Source organism: Gavia stellata, chromosome 3, assembly GCF_030936135.1.
Source record: "Gavia stellata isolate bGavSte3 chromosome 3, bGavSte3.hap2, whole genome shotgun sequence".
In the NCBI taxonomy this organism is placed as follows: Eukaryota; Metazoa; Chordata; class Aves; order Gaviiformes; family Gaviidae; genus Gavia; species Gavia stellata.
Genome location: NC_082596.1, coordinates 70,367,506 through 70,390,118, shown reverse-complemented (window position 1 = coordinate 70,390,118; position 22,613 = coordinate 70,367,506). Strand labels below are relative to the sequence as shown.

At 45.7% G+C, this 22,613-nt stretch overlaps 1 protein-coding gene across 1 annotated transcript; it reads right to left on the bottom strand.

The window, feature by feature from the left end:
- Nucleotides 1-17,522: 17,522 nt before the first annotated feature.
- On the bottom strand, nt 17,523-21,854 carry IRX2 (iroquois homeobox 2). The gene is made up of 4 exons (XM_059815600.1): nt 21,612-21,854; nt 19,428-19,833; nt 18,255-18,995; nt 17,523-17,566 (listed from the first exon to the last, which is right to left on the bottom strand). Exons 1-4 carry the CDS (start codon nt 21,852-21,854, stop codon nt 17,523-17,525), a joined length of 1,434 nt encoding a protein of 477 aa, XP_059671583.1.
- Between the last annotated feature and the right edge of the window lie 759 nt (nt 21,855-22,613).

Genomic DNA, 22,613 nt, shown 5'->3' with positions numbered 1-22,613 from the left:
GAAATAAAACATCTGAGGTCAAACTTCCCTGCAGACGTGCATAAGTAACAACCTCCATTATACAAGAGAGAAGTGTGTGTGCGCACACATGCGCATGCGTGTGTGTAAAATACCAGGAGAAACAGCGATATATGTATACACACATGGAAACCAGAGATCTGAATTCTTGCTGGTGTGATTATTAATCTGCATAGCTGGGAACTGAAAGATCCTTACAATTTTCCTTCATATGATTTCCTATTGTTCCATTTCATTACTTCTTGGATGGCATCAATGGTTAGATGTTTGTTACTTTATATGCATTATGTCATGTCTTATTTCTCTGAAGTAGCTGAAAGGAAGCAAGAGAAGAGTATATTCTTCTCTCTTACATACCCTTTCTGCTGCTAAATTCTTAGGTTTGTTTTCCTTCCTAGGAGTAGTTTTTTGGGGGACAATCGCTGACTTACTGACCAACTGGCTCAAGGAAAGCATTAGATACACTACAAATGCTTTGGCAGGACTAACACATCTGGCAGTTTAGCCCTGACTTGTCCATATCCCTTTCCCATTTAGGAAGACAACAAAATAACGAAGGCTCAAATCCTGCAAATGTTAATGCAAACCGGTAACTTTAAACTTACAAATGGCTCAGTGCCTGCATTGACACTAGCTATCTGCATACATTTTTTTGACAGATACAGGAGCTCTGTATATATAAATTTAGCATGGAGCCTTGCTGCAATCAGTTAGTTACAGCATATTGCAGCACTAACACTGCTGGAAGAAACAGAAAATCTCTAAATAGCTACAGCAAATAGCTGCAATCCTAGAAACTCTCACATCTGAATAACATCAATGTCACAAATTCTCATGCTAGATTTGGCAGTCCTCACTCAAATAAGGTAAATTACTTCACCAGAGTAACTGTTTATAGGATTATGTAACTCTCTGCTACTCTTTATTCCATCTTCAGCCCACAAAAAGTCATGAAAAGAGAGAACACATAACAGCATATATGCATATATAAACCACGTATAGGTGTACATTCACACACACACACACACATATATAAACAGTCATAATATGGTGCATGAGTGACAAAAAGCCCAGTTGTGCCATCTTCTTCTATCACTTGCTGCATTCAAGAATCAAGTTTAAAGAAAACATTGGGACTACAGGTCCAAACGTTGAAAAGTTAGGAAATACACAAGTAAAGGCTAGTTTTTGAAACAGTGCCTCATTCTCGGAGATCTGTCTATCCAGCAGACAATCAAGTGGGATAATGCAGGGCCTAGGGAAGAAAAAAGATAATCACTTCTTTGTTTCTCAGTCTAACAAAAATGTTAAGCATATGAAATCTTTCCAATTCTCATATTGTGGACAACGGCACTGGAATCTGAATTCCAGCAGAAATTTATGACCTGAGACAAGGTAATAATCAGCAGTGATTGTGGACCCACTGCTATGGGGAATAAGAGATTTACACTGCCAGTGATGTCCCAGTTATTTAGTAAGTAGCAGAGGAACCCTGAAAAACAGAAATCCTGGGTCCTATCCCAGGTTTTGGGAGATGATGTGTTTTAGTGGCTATAGACCTTTTACAGTCTTTTCTAATCTGTCATATTCTACCCCTGTCTTTTTCTCTACACGAGCTGTTTTCACCTCTCTTCCTAATTTCTTTTGTTTCTACCACCTGACCTTGTCCATGACCTCTTCCAGAGCCTGTTGCCACCTCCTTCAGATCCTAAGTCCTGCAGATACTTGCCCCTGTCCCAGCTATGCTCCCCACTCAGACTTTTATTCAAGGCTGATTAATCTGTCCTTCTTCAGACTGCCCTGAAGTGATGTGGACGGCAATGAAGAAGGAATGAGAGCAGAAAAAAGACAGTCATCTTGCCTTCACTTCTAGAGTTACTGAGGCACATAAGAGGAACAATTATAGGGAATGACATGCTTAGCTCTGCTCTGAGATTGCCAGCCTTGAACATACACACTACAGATGAAATCTACAAAGAATTAAACTATAAGCTATTATATCAAGTATACCCAATGATAACTCTGCCAAATGGGTGTGTATTTTTATAGGGAAAGCAAAAAAAAATGCACCTCTTTCTGGCCTCAAGATACCCTCCTTCCAAAATTTACATCATTTACTGTAAAGCAGTTTATTCAGTAAGGTCACACAGATTTTTAACATTAGCAAACCAAATCATTTCTCCCTATCATTCCTGGAAACAGTTAAAACTGTTTTGCTGAAGCTTTCTTTTTATATAAAAGCAAGACACGCAGTGTGAGGCAGACATCAGTCATAAAAATTCTTGTCTGAACGATTACATCTAACAATAAGAAACACACCAGAATCTTACATAAGAAAATGTTATCCATCTTTAAATAGGGATCTCATTTCCAGCTCCATCTGTAGCATATATACACATATAAGTGTTCATTTTTGAGTGTTATTTATTTTTAACCATCTGCTAGCATTGTTATTTCTCATGCATTTCAAAGTTTTTCTGTTTACCTGTGTTTGTATGTAATCACATCAAACACATGATCTGTTTCTCATGTTAAATTCCCATGAAACTCATCAGGCCAAATTCCTCTTAGTAAATTCACCAGCCTCTTTTGAGTAACATCAGTGACTATTTTCACCCAAGATATACTTAATGCTCATGTAAAACTGTAAATGCACTTAGAATTCTGAGATGAAGATGTCTTGAACACCTCAGAGTGCTCCGGGTTCCTCTTCGAGGTCGTATCTTGAATGCACTTGTTGAAATCCTGCTGCACATAGTTATTTACCACTGCAGAGTCTGATTTATTGACCATTTAGGAAAAAAAACCCCACCTTATTTAGAAGGACTATCAAATTACCGTGAAGTCTATCCCATCCTCTTTATACATGGCAATAAACTCTTAATAGTTAAATAAAGAATACCTTCATCTTTTCATCTTAAGATTTTGGTTTCCTTTCAAGGGATTCACGTAGAAGCAGCTTACCAAGTATAACAGCAGTTGCATGCATAAATCTTAAATGAATTGATGGAAAGCCTAACCTCGTGATGGTTTATCTATTATACCTCTAAATATGTTTACATTCTTAGATAAAGGCAACCGTACCCCCTTAAAGTCAACTCATAGATCCTTATGTATTGATTTATGGATTATTAGCATATTTGAAGAGATTAATATGTTTAACATGTAATTCTGTAGAGCTACAGTAATGTGATGTCACATTTTCAAGGTAAAATATATTTTACAAATATATAGTTTCCTCCCCCTCTCTCCTGTGTATAAACACACCTCATTTCTCTTGAGAGTGTTCTAAATATTAGGTATTTACTCTCCTAGCTTCAATCTAGGTCACAAGAGCTGTCCTTCTTTACTCCCTACATCAACTAATTGCTGTGATGGTTAAGTCTGTCTGACAAGAAACAAGGAGTCTTTCTCTACCACCAGCAGATGCTGTTCCAGAAATATCTGATGGCTTCGGCAACTGAGGTGAAAAGAAAGTGGTTAGGCTTGGCTCCCAGCAGCCAGCACAGTCCCAGCTCCGCCGCGTGACACTGCTTAACGTATTGGTCATTCCATTCAGTTGATGAGGTGTATACAAGAAATGCTGGATTCTTACTGATGATGACGGATGGTAAGAGGTAGTTACAGCACAATTATTTTTTTTTAAATGTGGAAATAACGTACATAAGGAAATAGCAGATCTCACACATTTCATACCATTTGATTACCGACATATCTTCCTTTTACTGTGCTTGTGCCTCGTACATTTGCAAGGCAGTGCTATTCTCTCTATCATCTCTCTCTCTCTCTCTCCCTCCCCCTCAACCTCCTTCTCTCTTACATATGGGTCTTACATATGACCCACACACATCAAATGCAATTGCCTGACCTGATCTGTGATCTACTAACCAGCTGCATCTGGAATCACAGACCAGGAGAGAAGCTATGGCACAGAGCTGGAGATGGAGGAGTGCCTCACAACAGATTTCTGCAAGAAAATCCCCACCACCCCCACCCAGCTCCAGCTCAGGAGAATAGCCTTCCTTGTCATACATCCAGTGTGCCTTAGAGTCATGATCATCACAGTCTCGGGCTCCAGAGGCACCTGGAGTTTGGTCCTCCACTACATAACCTGATTCAGGGAATCCTATGTATTACAGTACAAAAAAATAGAGAGTTTAAAAAAAATACATTTAACTTATTTAGCCTTTAAATTCAAGCAGCTGGAAGTGTGGATATCACATAAATAACGGCTGTGGGATCTTACTTTTGTCCTCTTATGCATATATTTTACAATAAAGTAATTATTTATATGACCACACAGGTTTTTTCCACTGGACTTCTCTTCGTTCTGTACAAAGGTGGATAGCTATGGTAGCAATTTTCCACTAAAAAGATGGCATTTCCCAAATAACAATTCTTCTGTTTAATTAAATAGGCTCGCATTCAATCTGTGTATTTTAGATTTTGGATTTTAGAACTGACATACTCTTACTCTCCTTGAATGCAAAAATAGCTAATTCACAATAGGAAAATATTAGAAACTGTTTTCTCAGTATTGATGAATGATTTAACATATTTTAAAAGAGGCTGTTTCTCACAACTGACTTTTTACTGCATATTCTTTATATACTTTTAAATTATAATATTCTAATGACAGTGTGATAATGGAAGCAAATAGAAGAAGATGACTGAAGCCGTATTTTCCACTGACTCACACAGGCACCTAATGCATTCATGCTTAATATTCTCAGGCATTATACAAGGGATTAGAATAAAATAAAAGGGAAAAGAAATGCGGAGACAAAATGTACAGATTTATCTGTTGTCCAATCCTTTCATTATCTTGAAAACAAGTTTACCATGGATTTACACTGGGACTTATTATCTTCAGAATCACAAACCTACTCCATTAATAAAAATAAGCTTATATGCACACTACATTAAAATAACTTAAAGATGAATAGTTCAACTTTACCACTGTTTTTTAGGACTGGATTCAATAACAGAAATTGGACTCAGCTGTATGGATTTTTCAAGGATATTATGAACCATATTTCCACAGACATTTTTATTGTTTCTTTTCCTCTAAAACATCCTAAAAGTTGTGCTTTTAACTAAGTAGTTTCCTCTGTTTATTAGTTTGTGTAAACATTTTTTCCCGTGATGTCAATTGCAGGACTATAATTTCATTCTTGCTATTACAGATAAAGAAAAGTTCATTTGAATGCTGCTTCTTGAGTATTTAACTCCCACTGAAGTCAGCTGAAGTAGAATTATGTGTGTTTGTAATTCAGAAGGGGCTTTGCACAAAAGCAGTTTGGAGGATTCTGCTGTATAGTTTTTTGTAACTGTTATAAAAAAATATAAACCATTTATTTGTAATGGCCGACTTTCCAAATTCATCATATGAAAGCTAAAAGTGATGTGTTCTTATGTGTTCACCAATAATATTCTGCAATTCAAATTATTTACTATTAAATAATCCAAAGGAGGTAGATTTTCATTCCTCCGTAACCACATTTTGCAGCTCTAATGAAAATTTAAAAAAATGTGTGTGGGCCAATGAAGCGAGAAGATCTAGCTTACAGACATTAACACCAACTAAACATGAAGAAATAGAAATGTAATTATGCAGTCACCGCTGACAATAATAATATTTTAAAGTCAAGTGAGATTTCAGTGTTTTACAGGAAATCTCATACTTGTTTGGTTGGGTTTTTTTTTACTTCAAAGCCCCAGATCCTGGAACTGAGTAATGAGGTTCGTATTCCACATTTCATTATTTTGTAAATGAATCCCTCTCTGCCAGATTTACAGTGTAAAATTTGGCACGAATGAAGTTCAAAAATCAGAAGACAAATGAAAACCCACCACAAAAAAAAAAAAAAGATAAGAAGAAAATCTCATGATCTGTAGAAACAGACAGAGCTGAGCACAGCAGTGGAGGTTTGGGGTTTGGTTTTGGGGTTTTTTTCCCAGAAGGAACATGTGCTGAGAGTAAGATTCTTCCCACCCAGCAGAAAAGCAAGCAGGAAGAGAAAGAGAGGAATTAAATCCCATGGCTTCCCCCTCGCACTCCCTCTCACTGCCCCATCGATGAGACTGACCCTCACCTTCATTTCGGAAGCTGTCCCCCCAGCTCCCTGCCTGTGGGGGGCTGTGTCTGGAGCAGCCCTCTCCCTGGGCACGAAGACACCTCGCCTGCGTGCAGCTATACGACAGGAAGTATAAAAAGTGGCAAAAAGTGGCTTAAATCTGCTCCCCCCACAGGCGCACACACTCAAAGCTCAGGGAAGATAATGTCCATGTGCTGCAGCCCACCTCTACAGGAAAGTCTCTGTGCCCCCTCTCTCACAGGGGGGTGAAGAAGGGGGAAGGGGAGGTTGTCTCGCTGCCCCTCCCCTGACGGGGCTGTGCAGAAAAAGGAGCTGAGGGACACAGCCTCCAAGAGCCAGAGGCAGCGCGGGGACGCGGCTGCGTTGCCTAGAGGTTAAGTCACTCTGCTGGGAATAGGTTTCTGACCCTTCATCTTGGGTTTGTGCTGTGCTGTCACCAGCAGGAACAACTCCATCTCAGGTGCGTTGGAGAAGGCAAGGGTGACCACCTCCTATGAGCGGCTGGGGTTTTAGACCTGCTTGGGGAGAGTGTACCAGCCTGAGCTCTTCAAGGACGTGGGGTGGGGGCACGCTGGGGTCAGCATCCCAAACACTTCTCACCTCTGGGAAGGCTCAAGCCTTGCTAGACATAAGGAAAGACAGCACGTGACTTCTTGGGTGAGTTTAAGGTCAAAAAAGAGCACGATCCTGAAGCCAAGTGATCTCAAGGATAAGAAGCGAAATAAGACTTTTCTATTCCGTTTACATCTTGTCCCCTTCTTGAATAGAGCCCTAAGCCCCTCTACAAAGGGTGCAGGGAGGTCCTGAGGCCTGTTCTTTCTGATGATTTTTTTTTTTTTTTTTCCCAAAGAGCAACACAAAAACAAGGTACCACACTGAAGCCCAGATGGTTTACAATGTGAATCCGGAACATATGGAAAGCCCCCCACTCAGGGACCAAGTCCTAAAGTTCATCCAGACCTGTGGTAAACACCCACAATCCAGAGGCACGATAACAGCTTTGCATATCTCTTGGTACCCAGTTTAAAGCTTCTCTCTCCTTAAGACACACTGCAAATGCTTTAACTACCAGGCACATGCCTACTGGGAGGGGGGAAAAGTCACAGCAGAAATAGGAAATATGCCCATCTGAGAGGGTATGAAAATCCCTTCCACTTCCTTGAAATGTCTGTGAGAGAGAGAAATGCTGTAAGATATTGCTCCCCCTTCTCTTGCAAAGCCAGACCTGAACAACTTCTGCCAGAACGGCAGCGGTGCACAGAGTGCCATTGAGATGGGCACGGTGCTCCTCGCCGAAATCAATGGGGAGCTCTGTGCCAGAGCAATGCCCCGGTGCGGCCGGCAGCCGGCAGGAACCCATTCCCCTGTGAGTCACCTATGAGACTGCAGGTGCTGGAGGCCTATGGAAAGTTGAATCCTAGCCACCAACAGCTAATGTAATCATGTTGCTTGCTCAGATCTCCTCCTGATAAACGTACCCAGTTACTCCTAACTGTCTCCCTTACGAAGTAACACCTCCCAGGACACCTACCTCTTCAATAGTTTTTAACCGTGCTGCAGCTGCACAAGAAAATCCATTCATCAATTATAAATCAATTGAGGAAGAGAAACCTGCAGCTCGCTTGATTGCTCTTGTTGTCCCTGCAACTCACTGATCCAGCTACAGAAACTTTCCAGCCTGCCAGGTCTGTTTATTTTATTTATTTATTTATTTATTTATTTATTTATTTGTATTGTTATTATTGTTATTGTTATTATTTTATTTTACTGTTGTTATTATTATTATTATTATTTATTGTTATTATTATTTCAGACCCTGAATGGATCATTCCTTCCTTTGTAGAAAATAACTCTGCAGCAGTAGTCCTTTAGCAGAGCGATCTTCCCTCTGGTGGGAGAGCAGGAGAGAGGAAGAGAGAAAGGGAGAAAGAGAGAAAAAGAGAGAAAAAAAGATTGTTTGTATTCCACAAAAGGCCATGTAAGTATGGTGGGCCAGATGCAACCGCAGTCTCTAGCTACAGCCCTCCCGCTCTGATTGCAGGGGACTTCTTTAAATAGGTAGCTATTCCCCGAGAAAGAGCTCTGCTCCTCCTCTCCTGTTTACGCTGTCAATTCCCAGCCCTCTCCTTCCGAGCGAAGATTTGCATTATGCGAGGCTGCTTTTCACAAGTAAAGCGTTTGCCAAAGTTTACTTCAGAGAGAAGGATTAGGCGGGCTTGTTGCTCGACGGTGAAAAAATGCAACTGCCTGGGTAAGGAGGGGAGAAGGCAGGCTAGAAATGGTAGAAAGACTGGAAAGGACTTCTGGAAATTTTAGCCACTCTCCGAGAAACATAGCTGCATTTACGATCATTGGCAACGGGGGGAGGGGGGGGGGGGGGAGGAATTACCATATAGAATAATAAGAATAAGAATTCCGGGGGGGAAGGGTGTTTTTTTAACCTCCCCTGCTGAAGCAGTCTTGCAGATATTTTTCTCCTTTATTAAACTAATCACTGAAAATATCACAGTATGCTAGTATTTCTGGAGCTAAACGAGTAGCAGGACAACTGGATATTTTACTTTTTTTTTTTTGGTGTTGAGTGTTCCGAGGTGACTAAATTTGCCTTGTTGAGCCTTGTAAAATCCTGACTTAATCATGTAAACTTCTGTGTAAGCAAAATAGACGAAACTTCAAAGGGTCAAAAACCCTTTAGGGATTTGTGAGGAGACGCCAGCAATAGATCCTAATCTGCCTCCAGAATCCTGGCTGTATTTGTCCAAGGAACTGGTACCAGCAAACTCTCGAAGGTAGAGATAGTGGGTTGATTCAGCCTTTATCCCCTTAGAGAGTATTGGCTTTGTGAGGCTCTAGGCAGCGCTTCAACGCCAGGGGATCTTGCCCAAACCCTCTAAAAATGAAGTACAGGAGTAATTTGAGATAATGACTTTGTAACAGGCTTGGGCAGACCTTGGACAGAAGAAGTGAGAGATGTTATCACCCCAGCATTCCTCTTAAAATGCAGTTTTTCCCCCTGCTTATTCCCAGTTAGTCAAAGCTACATTAACATTCCATCCAGGGCTGCTAAACAGAATCTTAATTAGTCCTGATACTCCTGTGCAAGGGGTTTATTCATTGCACTCTTAACTAATGGTTGCTGTCAGAGTATTTTTTTTCTTCTTTGGGTTCTTTGGGGATATCGTGTTCTGCTGCAAAGCATGACAGAAATGTAATGTGCATGCAAAAAAAAAAAAAAAAAAAACAAAACAGCTTGCAGATCTGAAATCTTGAGACTGAGGCTGACTCCAGCCTTGTCTAATGGTGAGACATTGTTAGGACTAATGAGAATAACTTCACCAACAGAAATATCCCTGCATCTTGTTTATCTTAAATTTTAATGGTACACACTCTGTCGCTCTTTTTTTTCCCCCTGTGACAGAAAACATTACAAACATGTTAGTGTTTTGAAGCAGTTCACGCAACTCCCACTAAATCTGCAGCCCTCTGTATTTTGCATTAGCCACCCGTGGCTCGGTATTTAATGAGAGAGTCTGTAGGTAGAGAAGAATTAACAAGTTACGAAACGGCCGGTTGCTCCGGCAGGACCTTTCTCTCTGCATTATACCGTACTCATAACCCCGCTTTGCAGTCATTCCTCCCTCTGCCCCTCGCTCTGACACACACACCCGTTTCTGGTTTACACGCACAACACGGGTCTCTCTCCGCAACCAGCCCACTCGGACAGGCTCCGGTGTCAGCAAGGGGAAACGTAGGCGCCCGTAAGCGTTATCTACACACGTGTCATTTGATGTCAGCATCCCTCAAGGTTATTTGTGTCTCGGGGGCGAATCGTGATAACGAACAGCCACGACACACACCCCTAAAAAAGAGGAGAAGCGTGGCAGGGGTGCCTCGCCATCCGCGCTGAACTGAAGCGCTGCTTCGTTTATCAGCCGCGGCAGAAGTCGTTATTTGCCTGTAAATCTACGTTCAGCTACACCGATCTCGGAAACAGGTTTATAAGACTATAAATTACCGATTCTTTCTTTCGGGTTGGGGGAAGGAAATGAAGAGGAGAGGAGGAAAAAAAAAAGAGAGAGAGGGAGAGAGAGAAAGGTGTTTTTTGGAAATAGGAGGTCCGTGTTACTTAGCTGCTGCTCTCCCCTATTAAAGACTCCTTCCCATAAGCTTGCGTAACATTGATTACTCACAAAGAGTTCACAATAACTATCATGTAGCTAAACTAATTGAGACAATCATGCTAAGTTATAGTCAGTCTAAAAGGTACCATTGATGTGGTAATGCCTATAGAAAGTCAGACATGCGACTCACTACCATTTAATTGCTCCTTTAAACCTGTTATTACAATGTTAACTGGCTTAAGTATATATTGCTGCCTTTTATTGCCTTGATGTGACAAATTAAAACATACACTCTGGAAGCGGCATTCATTTGCGGACGGAGTTGCAGGAAAAAGGGAGCCGAGCGATGTCAAACCTGTCAGGATGAATTAATTTTAAAACTCGCATTTTGCACTGCAATTCCCACTGCAGTTTCGTTGCACGGGGGAAACATTTTATATATAAAACATACGACTATTATATATAACATTATATACACTTATTCCATCTCACACGGATCTGCCGTAAAATCACCCCCACCGCGCTAGAAACGGAACATCCTTCTGGCTCCGAGACCTGGCCTGACGCGAAATTCAGTGGAAGTCGGGAGGAAAGCGGGGGGGAGGTGAGTAGGGGGCAACGATGGAGTTTCTACCTCGGCTCAGCGCCACACGCGTGTATGGGGGGTGGAGGGGGACTTTTCAGCGGTGACATCGCCTTTGGCTGCCAGCTCCCAGGCCCGGGGAGAAGGGGGTTACCCGCGCCCCACGACCCGGGAGCAAGGCGGCAGCCAACGTCCCTGCGGGCTGCCCTCCTTGCTGCTCTTCTTCGTGATGAAGCTCTCCCGAGCTCCCGCAAGGAGGGAAAAAAACCTAATAATTTCTTGTTTCCCCATCCCCAGGGCTGAGCCGGGTTCGGGACCGTTTAAACGCGCAAGGCTGCGCCTCTCCCGCTTCGAGGAGCGGAGCCCAGCCCCGCACTGCGCGGCGCGGCGCCGCTCCCCCGCCGCCCCCTACGCGGGCTGGGAGCGGGGCTTCGCGGGCTCCAGGTAAAGCACCCCCTCCCCTTCCCTCTGCGACCGTGAAGGCATTAAGGGCACCCCCAAACGAGAAATGCTCAGCTCCCTCCTTTCCCGTCCCTCTTGTTTTGGGTTGTTTTTTCTCTTTCTCCTCTGCTCGCGAAAAGATGTCAGGGGGTTAAAACGTCCTGCTCGCCCTCGCCCTTGATCTCGGGGAGAGAGGTAAGAGTTGCTGGCACCTTTATGGGACTCAGACCTGCTGCGACTGCGGGAAGCGTCGGCCCCTCTAACTTTGATCGGCCTTATTCATCCCAGCTGCGCTCTATTTGTTTGTCATTTCGCCCTTTTCCTCCCAGAATCGTTATTTATGGTCTGAAAAGTGAAACGCGCCGCGATTTGCCTTTACATGGACTCTTCTGCAAGCGGGGGGGGAGACACCTCCCTCTTTCCCCCCCTTCCTCCGCGAGGGGGGGTGCCAAAAGAGAGGGGAAAAACTGTCTCAATCATTATCAAATCAGCTTTGAATTCATTACTCCAGAGCATTAACTAATTACCAGATCAGAGAGAAGAAAAAATAAATATTCCTTTAAATAACTGAAGGTAATTATAACCCTGTTGTTGACACTAACGATTAATAATTGATCAGAAGTTATACACAATAAATTGTCAATTTATCTCCCTATAAAAATGCATATACTTATTATTTTTTTTCCTGGGCGTTTTTTAAGAGCCCGAGCACCGACGGTATCCACACAGCCGTCGTACGAGGAGCAGTGCTGCTATTTCTTCTTTTTTTTTTTTTCCCCTCCCAAAAATTCGGAAGTGTTTTGAAATCCCCCGTCACGGATGACACAAACCCGGGTGGAGCAGAAGTGACTGCCGGCCTATGCTCCTGCCTTTCCGAGGAGGGCTGGGCCGGGGTGACCGCCTCCCCACCCCGCACCCCCCACCCTTTCCTTTCCTTTCAGTCCCCAAATCCCGAAAGGAGCAAGGTTAACGGTGGCCGCCCCCGAGGCAGAGCGGCCGCGTCCCTCCGTCCCTTGCTCTTGCTCAGGGAAAACGCAGCCGGCTCGGCCCGGACTGGATGTGAAGTGGTGACATTCCCCCGTGAGTCACGGCTCGGAAGAGAGGGGCGGGGGGGGCACGGGTCCAGATTACGGGAGCCCGGCTGTCACCCTGGCCAGGGCTTACAGGTAAAACGCCCTCCAGAGCCTGCCTGCCTCCAGATCGCTGCCTGCAGCTCCCTCCCAGCTACCTATCTGCCAGCGTGTGCCCCGCCGATCGCGCTTTCCCTCTGTAGTTTTAATAAGGATTCTGCTTCAGAGCCGCCGAGTAATAATCAGGGATTAGATGCATGGGTGCTTTGAATATTCAGCGTGGATCCCTTTGTTTCTTAACTTTTTTTTGCCTCGCTTTTATTTCTTTAGAAGCCGGGAACATACCTGAGTTATTAGTTACTGGATTAAAAACAAAGGGGTGATCTTCATATTACTTAATGTGCAGTATTACTGTTAATAACAGTATTTTTTGCCATCATTATTCAATTCCTACAATGGAAAGGCTCTTTTCGACTAACTGGATCGTGAGAAGCTTGCCCAGGCACCCGGGAAATGTCTGAATGCAGAACTAATCGACCTATATGTAAATTCCGTCTCTCTCTTTTTTTTTTTTTTTTCGGTAAAGTTAATAAGCAATAAAATCCTCCCGGTATCGATTACATCCTTGCCACGGCTCTTCAGCAGCGCAGGGAGTCTGAAGCGCCTTTAAGTGAGATGTAACATGTGACGGAGGCAGAAACTTCCAGTGGCGAGAGGCTTTTGGTTTTTTCCCGTGAGGCTGGGCATGAGGGGGGGCTGCTCCGCTCCGCTCCGCGGCTGCCCGGTCCCGGTCCCGGTCCCGGCCCCGGTCCCGGTCCCGGTCCCGGTCCCGGTCCCGGTCCCGGCCCCGGCCCCGGCCCCGGGCCGCTCCCGCTCCTCGCAGTGGGGCTGCCGGCCCCCCCCGTCGGGAGCTAATTGATGGCCCATTGCAGAGGTGGGTGCCGCCAGGTAGGGCTAAATCAGACCGTGCACCTTGCAATTTGTTTCTTCACCTGAAAATCACCCGTCACACCCAAAACCTGGAGACTTCCTCCGCCTGTGGACGTTTGGGAAGGCAGTCCTCCTTTTTGTCGTTGTTGGTTGTGCTCCTTTTTTTTCCTGCACTCTCCCTCTCTCCCACAGGGGCTAAGCACGTCGGTGGCTAAGATGCAAATGGAGCAGGGAGAGAAACGCAGACGCCCATTGCGCTTTATGTTAACTTTCCCCTTAGCCGGGCCCGTTCCCCTCCAGCCGCGAGCTGGTGTACAGCAGCGATTCCCACATCTGTCTGTCTGTCTGTTCGCTGCTGGCCTGGGCTGCTTGTTACCTCCGTCCCCATCCCTTCCCCCAGTCCCCAGCCAAACAAAGGTGGGCGACGCTTTTTTCCGCTCTCAAAGGCGGTTGGTGAGCAGCGTTCCTGAAACAATAACTCTCTTATTGAGAACAAATGTTGACATTTGCAGGGAGCGAGGAAAAAAGCAGCCCAGGAAGTGCAAAGTGGAAAGCGACCCTCTTCCTATTTGACGACAGCGCCAATTCCTCCGGGATCACACCTGAGATTAAAGCCTGAATTTCAATAAATCAGCTCTAATGAAACCTCTGGCCCCGAAGAGGGGAGGGTTTGTCTTTCCCGCTCCGAAACAAGCACAGAAACGAGGGGAGGGGGTGGGGGGAGAGGGAGTAAATATAGAAAGGGGTGTGAGATTTTTATCCCAGCGGGCTGATTAGCATCGTTATGAATTAGACCGTACACGAAGTGATGCATTTTATCGTTCATCCCTCTTTCTTGCTGTACTGAAATAATCGCATTGTTTGTGCCAACAATCTAACAAGGCTACACTTTCCTCCTGCTTTCAATTTTGATTATTAAATTTCAAATGACGTTGAATGTGCAGCTCTTGCCCATTAATTTCTTGTTTAAAAAAATAAGCTTATTTGCCAAATCATTTGGGTGTCGCCCATCTGCACCCATGAACCGTTCTTGAATTTCTCAGAGCATGAGAGAAGTCCATTGGGTTTTACATACATAGTGAACACTTAAAAGCGAGTTTTCCAAGTCTTTCTACTTTTCTTTCCAGAAAGAAATCCAGGTCTAAATACTAGCAAGGGTGGGTAAATTATGGAAATCTTTTATAAGTCTTTGGGCGTATAAACATCAAAGGAATGTCGTTAGCCTTTTTTAATCTCTGCCACAGCTTTTGGGTTTTACCCATTGAAGTGTACACCGTGCGCCCAACAGAGACCTGGAACAGAAAACGTGGGTGGTGGGGGCGGATGGAGTAGGAGCAAGAGTGGGGGAAAGAAAGTTCAGGCGTCTCCCCCGGCATAAAAAGTCCCTCCATAAAATCTTCCTGAAGTGCACAGTAAAGACGGTCGAGGGGGATTATAGTAAATATTTGCACCTGCATCATATGTTAAATTGGAGGGGAAAAACTGAATTACTTCTTAGCTGTTTGTCTAATTGTACTATACACTGCGCGCGGATACAATGGCATTTTACCTCAGTGAAAAACAGGATGTTACAAGAGCAAAGAAGCATCATTCTACAAACAACATAAGAAGATGAGTAGGCCTCCAGCTGCAAAGATCGTCAGTGTTTTATATTTAGCTAGATGGATCCCAGAGTTTTCCAGAATTACAATATTAATTTCTGCCCTATCAGCTGAAAAACACATGCATTTTCTCAATCAGTTGGACGTCTTTATAGGGGTAAAATACGAAGGGGAAGATGGTTCATGGGAATTGCGTATACGTATTTAAGAAAAACAGCTTCCTTTCCCCCTATTTAACATAATCACAACATATTTCCCGACTCCAGACTAGCGCGGCTCTTTATCCAGTTAACATTCCCAAGGCTGATGCCTGAAGTATCTGAGATCACTTTCAAATGCCCTTTCTAACAAGACCTGAGCAAGAGGCCACTAATTTTCACTGAACAAAAAGCCACTGGAGAGAGATCCGTTTGTCAATATCAACTGGTCCAGCAATTTCCCATCTTCAGACACATCGGCCTATCTGAGCTGGCAGATGTTTAGACAAGATTTTATAAATTGTTCAATATCAGACCATAATGAACCCCAACTGACCATTCCAAAGCAGCTAAAAGCATTCAGGATCTCCCCTGCTGGGATCTAATAATGCTCTCACGCTGGAACATTATTAATCATGGAATAAAATAGATGAGCCTCTTGAAAAATAAGTGTATGATTGATTAAAGGGCAATCTAAGAAGCTATTATTCTTGTTTTATAACCGTAAGTTATATTCACTCAATTTATCTTTTGGGGAAAATAAATGATTGTTCGTTTCTTTTCTGAAATTGTATTATATGAGGATTCCCATTATTTTACTAAAAACTAGAACGATTAGTTAGCTGGTTTTATGAGCCCAATCAAAGTGGATTTCCAATGCAACTGTAAAGATACGGTTTACTGATATAAATAAAAAGGGGGAAAATCACAAAAAAGAGAAATTGGACTTTTTTATCTTTTTTTTTTGTCTTTGCATATTTTAGCCAGAAGCAGAAACAAAGTAATTAGAAATAAGCCATAGTTGATTATAATTCTTTTTTTTTTTTTCCTAGAAATGGTGGATTTAAAGAATGTTAACTCAAATAAGGGGCTACTTCACACCCAACATAAATAGTTTATAAGAAACATGCATGTATTCACATCAATCTCTCTACGCATATGCATATATATACACAAATACGTATTTGCACACATGTGTGTATTTAAAGCTTAAGTATAACGGAACAATCCAGAAGGAATTAATTCATGCAAAGCATATCTTTGCAACATATTTAAATTGCTTACTCATTTTATGGTCTAAGCTCTACCAGTGAAATTACAACTTTCGTCATTTTCTAAATAATGGATTATTATTTGGGGGGAAATGAATGAAAAACACCATATTGTTGCAGACTAGTCTGTTTTTATTTACAATTAGAGATATAAATTAGTAAAGAATTCTCGTTAAACAACCAAAGATTGTATAACCATCAACGTTTCAAATAAAAACCAGGCAAAATTTATTTACAAAAAGTTCAGATTCCATTGCAATACAACTTGCATAAATTACTAGAAGCTTTATATCGTTACAAAAATAAATATCAAATTTGTTTCCACTTTGTAAGGACTCAGGTTCTCCAATCACGTCTTTATTATCTCTACTGTATACATCTTTTACAAATAAATTTTACAATAAATCCTATCACACCTATCGAATATATACCGTGGCAATGAAGTGATCAATTCAAGATATCCTGAGAAAAACAGATCTGTTTTCAAAAGTCACACATACATTGGGGAAACTATACTATACCAGCAAACTCACATATGTCCAACAAAATTCTGGTTTAATAATTAGAGTCTGAAGATTTAATAGTGCTCTGTGGTCTTCTTTTATACAGTGGCACAAGATGTGATCCGGATTTAGAGATTTGTTATATATATTAGCTCGGGGAGAGATGATGGCTTGCTGACTTTTTTCAAAGCAATTGTGACACCTACCTGTGGACCAAGGAAAAAACCAGATCATCCAAAAAATCCTTCAATTACACTCTAACACCATTAAACGGGAGAAAAAGGAAGTAAGGCAAGATTCTTACTCGTCTAATTTCATCTAACAAAAGAATTAGTTGGAAAAATACCGGGAAGGCAATTTTTTTTTGTTGTTTATTTAGCCCTAAATAGTAGAGGTATTAATGAGTGCCATTGCTGGCGATTCACAGATAACATACCCTACTTAAGATGCATCTCGGTCTCTAATAATTGTCCCTTTTTATTTTAACTACACGGTCACTGCGCGAAGCCTCACTCAGAATGTACAATTTTAGCACTGCCACGTGAGCACAAGCACTTTGTTTTTAAACACCACCACCTTCAAAGATATTTTTCTCTAAAGCTTTGCTTCCGTAACATTTAAATAGTCCTTACGGCTTTGCCTTAAACAAGCGAAGAGTATGCAAGGTGAGGGAACTGTCTAACCTGACTTTAAAATTAAGACAAACCCGAGAAAGAAAAATCGTAATGAGAGCTTTAAAAAAACAGCAGAAAAGAGTGTCTTACTTCGTAATCAGACTCTTAAGTAATGAAGCAAGAAATTAACGTGAAGCAAGTCTAGAACTGTGCAGCGTATCTTAGACCTGCTGCCAAACGATCAGTGTAACAGAAAATGTTCTCACTTACTTGCATTGCTGTGTGATTGCACTTCTATAGGTATGGTTGTACTCCTACTGTGCAGACTTCAGTGGGATCTGTCAAAATATAACCGTCAGTTAGTCACAGGACACAGCCAGCTAACTCGATTATACAGTGTGTGTAGGTCCCAGCCCTCACTCGAGGAGAATTTGTAGCTAGGTCGTTTAAAAGGCTGGCCAATATTTTATAATTGCTCGTATCTCGAGTATTTCCTTAGAATAAGCTGACAATTATACTAGTGCAAAACTTTTTCGAAAAAAAAAACCCCACCACCTAAAAATGTCACGCTCCACGTAATTTCACGTCCAAGGTCAGCAATTATCTGAACCCAAAGCTGCAAAAACCCGTGAGAATACTGGAAACAAAGAGAGCAAAACCAGTTTGTCGACCAAAAAAAAAAAAAATTACAGGCAATGACACCAGTGCTCTCTGGATATCTTTGTGCGTAGTTTTCCTTTTAAAAATGACTTTTAAAAGCTGCGTCTGCAGCCTGTGAGACCGATCTAAAAGTCGTCTTTCACATTTCCTCTCTCGTTTCTTAGAGGCAGGTACCGATACGGCGGCAACATGCCGTTTTCAAGCCCCAGATTATACTATTGCCCATCTTCACTCGGCGGTGGTCGTGGTGACAGTGGTGACTGTTTTCTCCAGAGGGGGGTTTCAGAATTTACAGCGTATAAAGGACTTGTACGGGTCGGGGAAGGAGAAAGAGGGGGAAGAAAGAGGCAAAACCAAGTCACCTACCTTTCTTAGAGTCATAACTAGAGGGCCTGTAATGTTGTTCTAGCTGGTTAGTGATCGTTTTCAAAGAGTCACTGCTCTGCTTGTGGACAGAGCTGGCATTTAGGACAGTCTGACTTAGTCCCTCGTTTGAAGCCACTGCTGCGGAGTTGTATCTCAGGATTCCCTGGCTCTGGAGAGCATTAAAGTTCCCATAGTTTGTATAATTGCTATAAAAAGGTGAGGTGTAATAAATATGCCTCCCCAGGAGGGAGGAGGGCGAGTAGGCAGCGCTGTGCGGGGCGGAGGCGGGGGTGGCCGAGGAGAGCGGCGCAGGCTGGCAGCCTTGGCCCAGGGTCTGGCTCTTGAGGTCCGAGGTGGCGATTTCGGCCAGCGACCAGAGCTTGGGCTTGCTGGCCGGCGTCGCGGGGCCGGGGGAGGCGCGGCCGCCCAGCGCCGCCTTGCTGGCGCTGCGGGCGGCGTCGGCGTGCGGGTGGCCGAGGAGCGGGGCCTCCACGGCCGCCAGCGGCGAGGAGGTGGCGGGCTTGGCCGGCGGGTCGCGCTCCCCGCCGCCGCCGTCGTCCTCCTCGATGTCCTCCTCCTCCTCCTCCTCGTCCTCCTCCTCCTCCTCGATGTCCTCGTACTTGTCCTTGCACTCCGAGCCCGACTCGCAGAGGGGGTCGCCCGCTCGGCAGGGCAGCTTCTCGCCGTCCGACTCGGCGGAGCAGGAGTGGTCCGTCAGCGAGTCGACTTGCAAGCTGATCCCTGCAAGGGTCCGCCGGGCACAGAAAGGCAGAGTCAGGGGGGGCGGCAAAAGAGAGCGGGCGAGAAGCGAGCACGGCCACCGCCACCGCGGCGGGCGGGGAGAGGGCAGCCGCCCCGGCCTTGTCTCCGCAATCCCGTTTCGAGGAGCATCCACCCCCACGGGCTAGCTCCGCCGCGGCACCCCGCACCGCCCCGCCTGCCCCCTGCACGGCGCCGCCGCCCGCCGCCCGCCACCCCCCGCCTGCCCCGGCCACCGGCACTGCGCGGCGACAAGCGCCCGGAGCCGCCGGAGGCGACGGGACGGGGCACCTTTGGGGGTCGCTTTTGTTAAACGCCCCCCCCCCCCCCTTTCCCCGCTGCCCCGCTCCCGGGGGGGACGCGACGGGGCGGGATGGGGCCACCCCGCCGCGGCCGCGGTCACCCCGCGCCCACCTTCGTCCTCCGCGGAGGTTTCGTTGCTCTCGGGCATCTTCTCGGGACTCTCCTCTTTACTTCTCGCCCCGTCGCCTTCGTCGTCGTCCTCGTCCTCGCTCTTGTTCCGCGGGGCCCAGGTCATCTTGTTCTCCTTCTTGAGCCGCCGGCGGGCGTTGGCGAACCAGGTGGAGACCTGGGTGAGGGTCATCTTGGTGATGATGGCCAGCATGATCTTCTCGCCCTTGGTGGGGTAGGGGTTCTTGCGGTGCTCCTGCAGCCAGGCCTTCAGCGTGGCCGTGGCGTCGCGGGTGGCGTTTTTCCTGTACGCGGGGTCGTTGAGCTGGTAGGGGTAGGCAGGGCTGCCGTAGGGGTGGTAGCTGATGGCTCCGGTCATCCCCGTCGTATGGGCGTCGTACGGGGAGCCCTGGACAGAACAAAACGGTGGGGTTGGCAATTTGTTACTGCTGATAGCCATTAGTAAGTTGTCAAGGCGAGATCGGCGGTTATATTTGTATTTCCCCGGGATGGTGTCTTGCATCCATATTCTATGAGGGGGAGAAGCAGCACCCAAAGGCCATCAACTTGCGATCCCCCCCCCCCCGCTCCTTCCTCCGCCCAGCACACAGACACAGGCACACGCGCTTAAAATCGGCGGTGTTTTAATCTTTCTGACTAATTTCAGCTCCTTGTAATTGAGTATTTCCCAATATAATTTTTGAACCGCGTAGACATTTTAAAGGCCCTACAGGTAGTGTCTTGATATCTACATTTCTCTCAAAGGTTCAAAAGATGTTTTCTTTTTCGCTGTAGAAAATACAACAAAGCCGCCACTTAGCAATTCACTGCACTAATGCATTGCAAATCCAATTTGCAAATCAGAAGATATGCACCGTTTCGAATTGTTCAAATGCGATGTAATTAGCATTTTAATTCGCCCTTTAACGTTTAAATTGCGCTTATTTAAGTCTGCATAATGCAAGAAAAGTTAAAGATATCGCTAAGGAACTCGCTAACTTTCGGCACGTCTCTGAATCCCACAAATCGGCGAGTCACAGGCGCAATGTCACCCAGTATCCCGCACAGTTCACAACCTCGCTGCAACTTCCAGCCACTCGCCTACTGCTTCTCAACAGGAAAAACAAGCAAGCGAGATCCTCAGATCTTTTATACCACCCGAATAAAGACTGAGCGGCAATTTATGCACCGTATTTTACAGACAGAACGCAAGTAGTTTCCCTGTCACTTTGCAGGGAGAGCGAACTACCCCGCTGCCATCCCCTCCTAGGGTCTCGACAGCGGCTCCAGTCTCAAATTCCGGGCACAGGTCTTTGTGTGTACGGGCTAGATACGTGTCTGACTCTGTGTGTGTGTTAATAAAACTATATAAGCATCTAGACGTGCAGTTTATTTATATAGTTTATGGTTTTATTTATATAGTTTATGCACAGAATACACACACACACGCAATTGCAAATGCTCCTTTTAACTAATAAGAAGAAAGTGAAATCCGAAACTGCGGCCACCACAACCATCTTGGGCTTAAGCGAAGCTCACAGATCGCAAACAGATGCTCCTTTTCATTCCTAAAATCCAGTTAAACCATTAGCACAAAACACACTGAAAGTAAATAAAACCACACGGGGATAAAGCCCGCAGCGCCTCTAAACACCGACTTAAAAAGAGAAGAGGAAAAGAGAGAAAAAAAAAGAAGAAAAAGAAAAAGAAAAAAGAAACCCTCCCCTATCCTTCCACAGCGAAAAGAAAAAAAAAAAAAAAAAAGGGAAAGCGGGGGGGGGAATGAAAGCATCCAACCCAACTGACTGAGAAGATCCGTATTTCTTTAACCAGGGCTCCCGCACGGCTCCGCGAACCGCCGGGCGAGCCCGGGTCCCAGGCCCGCCGGCCCCGCGCTCGGCTGGGGCGCGGAGCGAGGCGGCGCCCCAGCCCCGGCCCCGGCCCGCCGCTCCGCTCCGCTCGGCTCCGCTCCGCCCGGCTCCGCGCGTCTCCGCCGGCCCCGGCCGAGCTGCGAGGCGGCGCGCAGTGCGGTGCCGGCAGCGCGGAGGCGGCGGCGGTGCGGAGCGCCCGGCTATGCGGCGTGGTGTCGGGGGCTGATGGTGAGTGTGTGAGGAGAGAGGCTGAAGATGATGAGGATGAGAATGCGGATGCTAATGAAGAAGGAGAGGGTTTCTCTTCGGTAGTTACCATGTAGGAGGGGAATCCCGTGGCGGGGTCTGTGGAGTACTGGAGCGGGCTGGTGAAGCCTGTGGCCGCCGCCTGGGCGGTGAAAGCTGCCGATCCCGGGTAAGGGCTGAACGCCGATCCCGACGAAGACCTGGCCAGCTCCTCACTCCTGGGGGCCGCCAGCGCCGACGCCCCGTATGCCGGGCAGGAGTACAGAGCCAGCGAGCCGGGGGGCTGGTAGAGGTAACCCTGAGGATAGGACATGGCTTGCACTGGCGTGCACAGGAGCAGGGAGGGGGCGAGGGTGACCGGCCCTGCTGCTGCCGCTGCTCCTGGCGCTGCTTTCGTGCTCTCCCTCGCCCTCTCTCCCGCCCTCCCTCCCTCCCTCCCTCCCTCTCTCTCTCTCTCTCTCTCCCCGGTTGGCTCTGTGCAGTTATGTAGAGAATCAGAATTGTTATATGCTCCCCCCCATGCGCACCCAGTCAGAATAAAAACAAACAGGAGGGAAAAAAAAGAACACCCCCAAAAAAGGGAAAATAAATCTAGCGGTCAGAAATCTAACCGGGAGGGGAAGGACATCTGGGAGAGGCGGAAGAGGAAAGGGTTAATAAAAAGAGAGAGAGAAAGGGAGAGAAACAGAAGGGGAGAGGGGGAGAGAGAGGGAGAGAGAGAAGCGAGCCCCCGAAATCAGAAAAGTGGCTCCTGCATATGGAGTTCTCCCAGCCAGCTCCCCCAGCGCCTGCGAGCCTGTATTTTGGGGGAAGTATAGAGTCTGAAGTGAAGAGTTGAGGGAAGGAGCACTCGAGTTTCTGAGGGACATTGGAAAACAGAGCTGTCCGTCACCGCCGCTCATCTGCATAGCGCGGCGGGCCCGCCCCCTCCCGCTCCGGCCCCGTCTCCTCCCGCGGCCGGCAGGCAGGCAGGCAGGCAGGCAGGCAGGCAAGGAGGCAGCGAAGGCAGGCTTTGTAATGCAAGCTAGCCTCTCCGACTGCGAGCACACTGCTGAAGCCAAACGATGATACT

Excerpts from the sequence above, each read along its gene's own strand:
- IRX2 (XM_059815600.1), bottom strand. The coding sequence starts at position 21,854 with ATGTCCTATCCTCAGGGTTACCTCTACCAGCCCCCCGGCTCGCTGGCT. Across the intron at positions 19,834-21,611 it reads CGGGATTCCCCTCCTACATG|GGCTCCCCGTACGACGCCCA; the intron begins GTAACTACCGAA and ends TGTTCTGTCCAG. Across the intron at positions 18,996-19,427 it reads AACCTCCGCGGAGGACGAAG|GGATCAGCTTGCAAGTCGAC; the intron begins GTGGGCGCGGGG and ends GGACCCTTGCAG.